The sequence below is a fragment of the Brassica napus genome, chromosome C5 (genome assembly GCF_020379485.1).
Source record: "Brassica napus cultivar Da-Ae chromosome C5, Da-Ae, whole genome shotgun sequence".
NCBI classification, from domain to species: domain Eukaryota; kingdom Viridiplantae; phylum Streptophyta; class Magnoliopsida; order Brassicales; family Brassicaceae; genus Brassica; species Brassica napus.
The window spans coordinates 34,980,618-34,991,238 of record NC_063448.1 but is presented as its reverse complement, the minus strand read 5'-3'; the positions used below and the strand labels follow the sequence as shown (position 1 = coordinate 34,991,238).

The following is a 10,621-nucleotide window of genomic DNA, read 5'->3' as shown; positions in this document are numbered from 1 at the left end:
TTAAAATTGATAAATTGTTTTATCACATGTTTGTTAAATTTTTATAATTATATGTTTATCAAATTTATTTACATTTATATTTTTGGTTTAATAGTATTATACATTTTTGTATTTATTTTATATATAATATTATATTAAAAATTAGAAACTATTAATTATGAAAGGCACATAACAAAATCATATATGTATTTTAACAAAAATTTTATTAGTTAGTAATACAAGTTTAACTATATTATAAAAAATAAAATAATAAGAATGTTATTTTACTTTTTTGGTGAATTTAATAGTATTACATAAAGTTTTAATTATTTACTATTAAATCTAACATTACAATAATGTAATATTATTATTTTTCATTATGGTTAAATGTAACATGAATAAAGATTATAATCGACATTTTAAAATAAAAATACATTATAAGATAAAGTAAATGATAATAATTTGGTGATTTTTCTTTGAAAATAAAATAAATTATAAAAGTTCTATGATATTTTATTTTTTACAATATAAAGAAAATGATAATAATCACTTTGTGATCACTTCATCATCTTCATCTTCTCTGATTTTTTTCTGAAAGTCTCTTTCATTTGTCCTTCATCTGACGTCTCTCCCTCTCCCATGTCCTTTATCGGACATCCTCTTTCTTCTTCCTCTCACTATTTTGCTTATTTTATAATTCTTTTCATTTCTGTGTTCTTCAATTCTTTTTTTTCTTATCTTTTTCTCTCTTTGAATAATTTCATTGATCTTTTGTTTACTTGATTCAAATACATAAAATCTTCGATGTTTATTTTTTTTAAATTTCGCCGAAATCCAAAGGTTATAGAAATCCAAAGGTGATTCCATTGACAATAAAGGTTAGTAATTTTCTTATGTCTGAGTTTCTAGTGAATCATAGTTAAAATGCATGTATTACCATTTTTTGGTATGATGTTACCATATATTTATAGAAATAGGATACATGTCAAAAATGTTAACTCTATATACTCTGGTTAAGATACTTATTTGATTATCAAGTTAAGTGTTATTTGTAGTGCGTTAAACAAATAAATAACATCTAACTGTCTTAATAATTCAGTATTGGTTATTAATCTAATATATTATTTATCGGGTAACATATTAGTTAGTTACTAAAATTTAAGTTAACGAGTAAAACAACACATATAGCATGCAATAATCGTTTGTGTCAATTGTCAATAATTGATGTATCATTTAAAAAATATAGTAGTTGTTAACATATGTATTAGCTCTAACTTCTCATTTAACACATATATCAAACATACATATTAACATAGATATAATATTTTGTTTAACACGGTAACATATATATTAGTTGTTAATTCTCATGTTATTTTTCATAAGAACATAAATCATCAACGATTAAAACTGAGTAGCCCAACCCATGTATATCATCAATGATTAAAACTTGTAAGAGAATAATATTACCCAACACAATTAAAGAATGAAGTTAAAACGGAAAGAATATAATTAGTAAATGAGAGGAGAGAAAAGAAAAACATGAGAGAATCTTATTATATAAAGCTTGGTTCTTTAAAGTTGCTAATTAACATGATCGCGACATGTGTTAATAATTTTTTTAAGATTGCGACATGTGTCAAATATATGATCTCTTTTCTTAGAATTTAAAAGAGATTTAGAAAATAAAAGTTATTATTAAAAAAATATATTTTTACGATTCTTTTTAAGATTTTGGAAAAAAACAATTACTATTACATAGTCTTTCACAATTATATATTGTTAAAATTATTAGATAGTACTTTTTATTTTTTTAATCCTAAACAAGTAAATAATTGTAAAAAGTTATTTAAAAGTAATTTTTTTGTTTTAAAAATATTTAAATTTCGTTTGTAAAGATAATAAAGAAATAAAATTGTAAAAGAAAACTACTAACTAAACCAAATCTAGGAAAAAAAACAAATTATAAAATACTATAAGTACAAGAAATTATTTAATAAAAATCATAAAGTAAAACTAACTATAAAATAAGTAATATGTATTTTTTAAAAGCCTAAACAAAAGAAAATTCTAAAAGTATTCCTATTATTTTACTATAAATAACAAACTTTCCTTTTTATAGATAATTGTATGTTAATAATTTATAAACCAAAAAATAGCTACAAATATTTCACAACTATATTTAAGTTTTAGCTTCCACATATTATTTTCAAAAAATAAAATATTATTTTCGAAAAAAATATTACCTAAGTATTTCTTTTAATTTCTTGATACAACTCAATTTTTCTTATAATCTTATTGCATTTTATGATGCTAACGCAATTTTTTTTCAATTATGATGTGTTGTCATATATGAGTATGTGTTAATATGAAAAATATGTGTTTGTACGTATAAGACAAAATATAAAATTCGTTAAACAGAAAATTTTATTAAAAATAAATTAATTTTATAAAAAAATTAAACAAAAACGAATTATAGTATCCTACCAATACACGGAAACTTTTAATGAAAAATATTTTAAAAAATAATTATAAAATAAGTAAGTTTCCTTTTTAAAAAGTCTAAATAAAATAAAATTTTAAAAGCAATATTATTTTTCTAATAAATAATTAACTTTCCTTTTTCATAGGTAATTTTTTTTTTAGAAAATTATAAACCAAAATAACTTCAAATATTTCACTCGATATGATTGTTACATGTGCTAATAAAAAATAATTATATTGTTAATGTGTCAATAAAAACCTGTCATTATGTGAAACTAACTTTTGTTTCCTAAAATCCTAAAATCCTAAATAAAATAGATTTATAAAATAATTTTTCCTTTTTTAATCTTGACCAAATAAGATTTTTTTTAAAAAAAAAAAATCCTTACAAAAGATAATTGTAAAAGTCTATTTAATAGTAATTTTCACTTTTAAAATTTAATGATAAACATTATACTAAAAATTATTTAATTAACAAAGAAAATTTGTTAAAATATTTGTGATATTGAAAAAATGAATTTTGAAAATAGGAACTTCTAAAAATAGTTAATATTAACTGGAAATAATTATTTGATAGTAATTTTATTTTTCTAAATCCTGAACAAAATTAAATTTTAAAATATTATTTAATATTAATTTCCTTTTTTTAAACCCTAAAAAACCTTTAAGAGAATATTTGATATATTTTTAAAAAATCATAAACAAAAGAAATTTTATCATATTTTTAATTTCTAACCAAAATAAAATTGTAAGAACTTATTTGGTAATGTTTTTGAAAATAATTTGATGATAAACATGATACTAAAAATTACTCCCTCTGATTAAAATTAGTTTAGATACGAATTGTACAAATAGTATTTTTTAAACTTATTTAATAGTAACTAGAAATAATTATTTGATAACCATTTATTTTTTCTAAAATTTTAAAGAGAAGATATTTGTAAATGTTTATATGATAGTAATTTTCCTTTCCTAAAATCCTAAACAAAAAATATAAAAAAAATCCAAACAAAAATAAAATTTAAAATTATTTAATAATAACTAAAAAAAGAATTCGATGACAAGTATGATGTTAAAACTATTTAATTAACAAAAATAAAAAATGATGTCGTCATGATTGCTATTTATATGTGTTTGGTCATACGAAAATCATACACATGTTTGATAGTACTTTTCATGTTTGGTCATAGGAAATAGATTATTATTATTATTGTCACCGAAGTGATTTTTATATGCCTTTTGTCAAAAAAAATCAAGTTTCATCGCCATCTTATTACATTTTTGTTTTTACTATGTAATATTTTTCTACTTCATTTTTAATTAAAATGTTGTTATAGAAATATATCATTTAGAAATAATAAATTAAGAAAATAATTAAGCATCAGATAAGTTTAATAAAATATTAAATTATTACATAAGAAAGTGTATGATGTTGTCAATGACTCGATTGACCTTATTTAACTTTCATTTTTTTCATTATAATTCTTAATTCGGGTTGGGTTGGGTTTAAATTAATAGGTATGAGTGTTTTTTCTAGTACTAAGTAGAAAGTTGATAAAAATTCACCTATGCACATGATTATAAAATACAAATATTAACTGAGATTTATGTATAAAAACGAGTTCTTAATTATAAAATAAGTCTCACGCAATATACGCAAAAACAATCCTAAAAATATAATAAAACGATTTATTACTTTTATTTCTTTATTAAATTAAAACATCAAACAAAACATGTTGCAACGCACGGACTCATATCTAGTATGATATAAAGTTAGGAGATAGGATAAGCGGAACAAAACTTGGGTTCACCCCTATGGTGAATCCTCTAATTCACCTCACTATTGATTACCAATCAAATTGTCACATAGGATTAGTTAAAAAAGGTATTAAAACTAAAGCAAAAAAATGGAAAATAGCTTTGAAAAAAAAGGAAGACATCGACTTAACGACGTTCATCAAAACACCTTGCTTCTTTAAACTCAGAGGCTTCTTCACAATCCCTAAAAAAACACAGATTGTAGTTTTCAAACAAATGTTCGAGATCTGTGTTATGGGTCGGTATGTCGCGTTACTCTCTTTTATTTCTTTTCAAATTTTAGAATCATGCTTTTACATCAGGTCAATTCCCTAAAACAACATAATTAACCTCGAGTATAATTATTGTTTGTTATCAACAAGGAAGAAAAAGATGGAGAAGAAGAGCATCTAGTTAAAAGATACGTTTTATTGGAACTGAACTCTTGATTAAACCTACAGACAAAGTGGATCTAAGAGAAGTTCCCAAGAATAAGAACAAAGAAGAGTAGCATAGAACAAGTTACAAAGAAGGAAGAAGAAGAAGAGACTTGAGGCGCAAGAAACGGAAGAGTGAAGAAGATTACTCTCTTCTCTCTCTACAAGAACAAGAAAAGAAACGAGGGAGTAAAGAGACTGTGTGTGCTTGTGTAATAATGAAACACAAGACAAAACAGAGTGAGTGTGAGAACAAAAACAGAGAGTGAGTGAACAAGAGAAACACAGTGAGCCGTACAACTAGAGTTAAGAAGAATGCTTTCACATCTCTGTTTATAAGACATTATAAATGTGTACTGTATTTTTTTATAAGGCAATATAATGTATTTTATAGAAGTTTCACATCACAATGTAAGGATTCATCGAGGAAGAAGGTGAGAGAGAATAGCTATTTCTGGTTTGGTATTCATGACGACGCACTACAAAGATAAGGACCAGGATCACGGCTATAAGTGATTCAACGTCGACAAAGTGAAGAGCAGTAAGCCAGTGCTTCATTGTGAGGAGAGAATGAATTTTTTTTTTTTTGCTCTGGTTTGTTCTTCGTTGGTCACTAGAGGAAGAGAACATCTATGAAAGAAAAGGGAGAACATATAGAGTTAAGAAGAATGCAGCTAAAACGAAGAACTTAGCCTCGTGTTATAAAGATACAAAGTTTCTTCTTCAAGAGGTTATGACCAGAAAGGCCTGAAACCAGTTCATTTTACTCTGATTTACCTGCTACTGAAGATCATTCATTCATGGTGTTGTATAAATGCTTGTTTTAAGCTACTTGGACCAGTTTATTTTCCAACCCTTATATATAGTTTCTACACATATGAATGAATGAGAGTATACACATTGACATAAGTTACAAGAACATGTACATGAATAAAAAGAACCCACAGATTCAGAGTAATTCCACAAAATTCATCCTGAGTAGCGGAAACAGTTTCTTGATCACTTGAATGACTACTCTCCATTGCAACTATATAGCAAAATAAAAACACCAGTCAGAGATTATCTTAGATAACATAGAAGAATTAAACTTTATTTTAATGGAGATTCTAAGGAATTGATGTCTTAAAACATATTAATTTAATGCCAATCATCAAGTTTTATCATATATCACGACCTGGCCTTATTTCAATCATAAACCACATCGATTTAATGCCTTCCCACGACCATAATGTGTACAAGAGCAATGTATTCCTAAAAAGTAAGAGAATCATCAGCTACAATTTAGTATATTAGTTCCAATTTGTCAACCTAGTATGCTTAGTTATTTTTCTTTTCAAAGCTTAATAGTTAAATAAGTTTGAATAATGCTTAACTCCAATTTTTTTAACAAACACACTTGCAGTAAGCTACAAAGCATCCGTGACCTCCTCTATTCCTTTTTTTTCTCCTATTGCCATGATCATACATACATGTGATTAAAAAAGATCTAACAACTCTAAGCTTAAAACTATATGATCCTGAGATATATAACAAACAATAACTATACTTGAGGTTAATTATGTTGTTTTAGAGAATTGACCTAATCTAAAAACATCAATTCTTAAATTTGAATAAGGATAAAAAGAGTAACGCGACGTACCGTTCAAAACACAGATATCGAACCTTTGTTTGAAAACTACAATCTGTGTTTTTTTAGGGACTGAGAACAAGCCTTTGAGTTTGAAGAAGCAGCAGCCGACGAAGTGTTTTGATGAACGTCGTTAAGTCTTCCTTTTTTTTAAAGCTATTTTCCTTTTTTCTAGGTTTTAATATATTTTTTTGACTATTCATACATGGCAATTTGATTGGTAATCAATAGTGAGGTGAATTTAGAGGATTCACCATAGGGGTGAACCCAAGTTATGTGTTCGGATAAGAGAGAGCTAGGAAACAAGTAGGACCACTTGTCTGATTTAAAGTTTTGGAAATCACCACTTGCATGCCTCGAAGATTGTTTTTCAGACATGCACACTGACAACTGATACAACTACACGAAAGGAATGGATTATGATGTAGGGTTAAAATCGTCATACGATTTAGTTCTATCAACTCAAGTGCAATTGGCTAATTAGGACATTGATTATGGGCATAGAAGCCAATTATCTCTTAAATGAAACATAATAAAATATAAATATTTAATATTTAGTGTGATAAATAGTGTTACTCTACCTTAAATTTGGTGGGATAGTGTGTGGAGATAAAATCACATCAAATTTGGTGTTTTGCTGTGTACCATGGGAGTTGGCCTTAGCAGTTAGTTAATGACCGATTGCTTTCCTCACATGCTCTCTTTCTCTCCTCTCTGGAAATAATAAGCCTATAGCTCGATCCCATCTTACGGCAAAACTTTGACTTTCTCGGAAACAGCATGCCGTTTTCTCGAAAATTTATTTGAATTCCCATAAACTCGGAATCAGCTTCTGGGTCAGTCTTGAGTCGGAAAAGATGGATAACAAAATTATCTCCATGATGAAGGACAGCAAAGATGGGTCCAAGAGCAAGAGAATGAATCGTTCACAGAGAAAACTGCTTGCCGACGAAGAGATGTTGCATCGACGAGCTCTGTCCATGGCGATTCATCAAGCTCAGCTTTCTCAGATATTCGACGGATCCATGTCTAGACGGGCCGGGTCTACAAGCACCAGGAAACAACGGACACTCTCTGACCCGTTTTCTAATGGCAAGCAGGTTCTCTCTACTTCTGAATCTCCACACAAACTGTGAATTTTTTTCTATAGAAAAGTTCAAATCTTTTACTCCTTTTATATGATATTAATGATTACTTCTGACTGGTTCTTTGCCTTTTTGTTCAATAATGTGTTGGTTTAATGATTATTGGGAACTTATCTATGAGAAGAAAAGGCCATTACAAAAGTGGAGAAGAGGAGATTTTTTCCGTAAAAGTTAGAAAACAGAAGCTGACTTATCTGTTGGAGACATTTGGAAGGCTGTTCGTTGCTTCAACCTTGAGGACAAGGTTGATTTCAAAGGGGCGGTAATGATAAGTACGAGGGGATGAGGTGGCATTCACGTGAGCAACGCACATGAGCACATAACGTTTCACATGGGGAGGATGCTGAGCTGGCTTCTCTCCAACTTGCTGCTTGCCCTTTCTATTTAAGCTGTTGTTTTCTAGAGAGAAAAGGGATCAGAGAGTTGGAGTGAATAATCAGAAGAGAGGATGCAGAGAGATCTGAGAGAGATGGATTTGTAATCGGTTTCTCTTGTAAAACAGTCTTTCTATTCAATAAAACAGTATTTCCTCTTTGATTATCAGCTTGGTTTACGTTTGAGATCCTACTCGTAACAACATGGCTTACTCGTAGAGAATCTAAAAGACGACGAAGTTGTAGAAGAAGAAGGATTTAAGAATCCTGATACATTGAATCGGCGAAGCCACTGACATCTTTATTTCGTTAATGGGTTTCTTTATTTGAAGCAGCTGTTGTGTATAGTCTATGGTAATCTCTGTGTGGCTGAGACATGGCCAAGTCTCAGCTTTTGGTTAACGGTACCTTTGGAAATAATCCCACGCGCGTGAACGTAACTAGGCACTATTACTTGAACAAAATGATTATGACTGGAATACATTATACTACATGGAAACTAAAGAATTAACACTTGAAATCCTTTTTTGTTGAACCTTTTTTGTTGAATTTTCAACTCCAAAAGTTGTGGTGTGGATTTTTTTATCATTACAGGACAGAGGGTTCCATAGACAGATGATGTTACATTGAATAATCTCACTATAACACAGCACAAATTGGACAAATCATTAAGTGGCTACAAAAGGTACACATCCAATAAGTTCCTCTTCTTATCCAAAACTCTTTCTCCATATATATATATGTCAAAGGTGCACAAGAACTTGGCCAGAAACAGAGCGCATCTATCTCAACATTCAACAATATGAGCTGCGCCAATGAAAGCCCTTTTGTGTCTGAAAACATGCCTTTAGCTTCTTCTTGATCGAAGATCTGGTCACATGATTGTGCACATACAGCTTTTTCTATTTCCATGATGCAACTCATCATCCAACTCATCCACTTCACTGCATATTCATTCAGAGCAAAATAGAACCTTAAGAGGAGCAACGTTGGTACTTGGTATGACAAGTGGAAAAGAAAATAAAGACAAAACGTGAATGATAGATAACAAGTACAACACAGCTTCTTAAGAACAAAGAAAACTGTTGTGTATAAACATCACCAGTCTACATAAGGGAAACTAAGAGTAGCATGTATTCAAAGAATGAACGAGTTCAATATATATTTTTATTCCATTGAACTGCTGCTTATTCATAATCTAGAGTGTTACTACTTATCAAATCTCAGGAAACGATATATGCATTTATAGAATACAGGTTATTTATTCCCTATTCTAAACATACGCCAAATCAGACATCTATAATGAGCCACACATACAAAGATTGGAGTGTAATTTCATAAGAAAAAGGAATCCACAAATACCTAGGCTCAAACTCTCTGACCTCAGCAATCTCAATACCACAAGTGTCAGGCCACTGGACTTTCCTTCTGTCAGCATGATTCAACGCACCATTATCTCTACTCACATCATCATCCTCTTCATCAGCAAGAAGAGCATCGCTAAATGATCTTTTCTTCAGGCTGCTCTTAAGTGCAAACCTATTACTACATTCATAGTCCACACTCTGTTGGGCATCATCCCTCTTGTCAGAAGGGAAATCTTGTGGTTGAGAAGGATTTTCGGGTCTATCAGATTTGCGACCAAAGCATGTAAGGGAAGTGCAGGCACGTGAGAGCCATTTCTTAGAGGAATCTAATTGAAACTTGGTATCGGTTTCTTCGACTACCAAATGATAATGTCTCCACGGGGATACTATTACAGGTTTGGGTTCATCCTTGTGGCCTAGTAGAAGAAGGGCTAAACCGTTGATGTACCCAGAAGCTGATGAAGAGAAGAAGCCTCCACCTTCTGCTGCAAATAACATCTGTGAATAATGCTCATTTACACATCCAAAGACCAGTGTTTCTTCTTCTTCCTAATTTGGTATGGAATGAAGTAAAACCACAAAAAAAAAAAAAAAAGAAAAAAGAATGATTCTTGAATCAGCAAGTAAAATAGGTTCAAACCGAGATTTACAGCCACTCTAATTCAGATTTGGAAGGAAACAATGAAAAAACAAAAGGAAGGGTAAACAAAAGTGTGAAAATATGTATCAAATGGCGAAAAAAGAAGGAAACTCACGTTTCACTTGACGGATCTGAGCGACGGAGAAGAGATGCCCGGAGAGTATGCCGGCGTAAGCGTAGAGAGAGAGAGAGAGAGAGATACGATTTTCTTTTTTAATGATTTTTCTTTGGCGATGAGTCAGACTCATAAGTAAAGAAGCGGCGCGTGGGTGGGACCCGTTTTGATATACTACAATTGTAGAGGATGGATTTGACCATCCCACAAGGCCCGAGGAATAGAAAAGCCTGCCCCGGATTAAGTAGAGCGACGGCATGATCGGTCGGCTCAAAAGTCAGGTCTCTCGGCTTGACTCTTGAGTGCTTTTAGTCAATCATCATCGACTGAAGTACATTCGGCTCAGCGGCTGCTCGGACGTCTACGGGCTTCTCGGCCGAGCAGAGGAGGCCCACCAAGATGGCGTAAATTAGGTCAAGGACGAGGCATCAGGACGTCTATATAAGGGAAAGGGGAGACAACGAGAGAAGGATCCGAAATCACTGACTAACACTTGGCGGCTAGATTAGGGTTTTCACATTTGCTTCATCTCGCCGTTAGTTGTACTTTTCCGGTAGCTCATCGAGTCACCGACTTCCTTTCTGTCGCACTCTCTTCGTTTCCCTTGTAACCGACTGAACGTTTTCTCCGACCATAAATAAGACATCTTTGTTAAAACC

At 30.6% G+C, this 10,621-nt stretch overlaps 1 protein-coding gene and 1 long non-coding RNA gene across 8 annotated transcripts; one reads left to right on the top strand and one right to left on the bottom strand.

The window, feature by feature from the left end:
- Positions 1-411: 411 nt before the first annotated feature.
- LOC106368357 lies at positions 412-9,020 on the top strand. Its single transcript, XR_001274001.3, has 3 exons — positions 412-857; positions 4,719-7,421; positions 7,591-9,020. It is a non-coding gene; the product is annotated as an uncharacterized LOC106368357 (long non-coding RNA).
- Positions 8,398-10,401, bottom strand: LOC106368356. 7 transcript variants are annotated; one of them, XM_022694941.2, is made up of 3 exons: positions 9,963-10,391; positions 9,203-9,692; positions 8,398-8,784 (listed from the first exon to the last, which is right to left on the bottom strand). In XM_022694941.2, exons 1-3 carry the CDS (start codon positions 10,219-10,221, stop codon positions 8,715-8,717), a joined length of 819 nt encoding a protein of 272 aa, XP_022550662.1. In that variant the 5' UTR covers positions 10,222-10,391; the 3' UTR covers positions 8,398-8,714. The 7 variants fall into 7 exon arrangements, with proteins under 7 accessions (XP_022550662.1, XP_048614785.1, XP_013663756.1 ...); XM_048758828.1 differs by having other exon boundaries at positions 9,203-9,689; XM_013808302.3 differs by having other exon boundaries at positions 9,203-9,756; positions 9,963-10,090.
- Positions 10,402-10,621: the final 220 nt, after the last annotated feature.

Bases quoted from the DNA above. Each gene is read 5' to 3' on its own strand.
- LOC106368356 (XM_022694939.2), bottom strand. From the start codon at position 10,221: ATGCCGTCGCTCTACTTAATCCGGGGCAGGCTTTTCTATTCCTCGGGC. The intron at 9,693-9,962 runs GTGAGTTTCCTT...TGTTATTTGCAG, and splicing joins TCAGATCCGTCAAGTGAAAC to CAGAAGGTGGAGGCTTCTTC.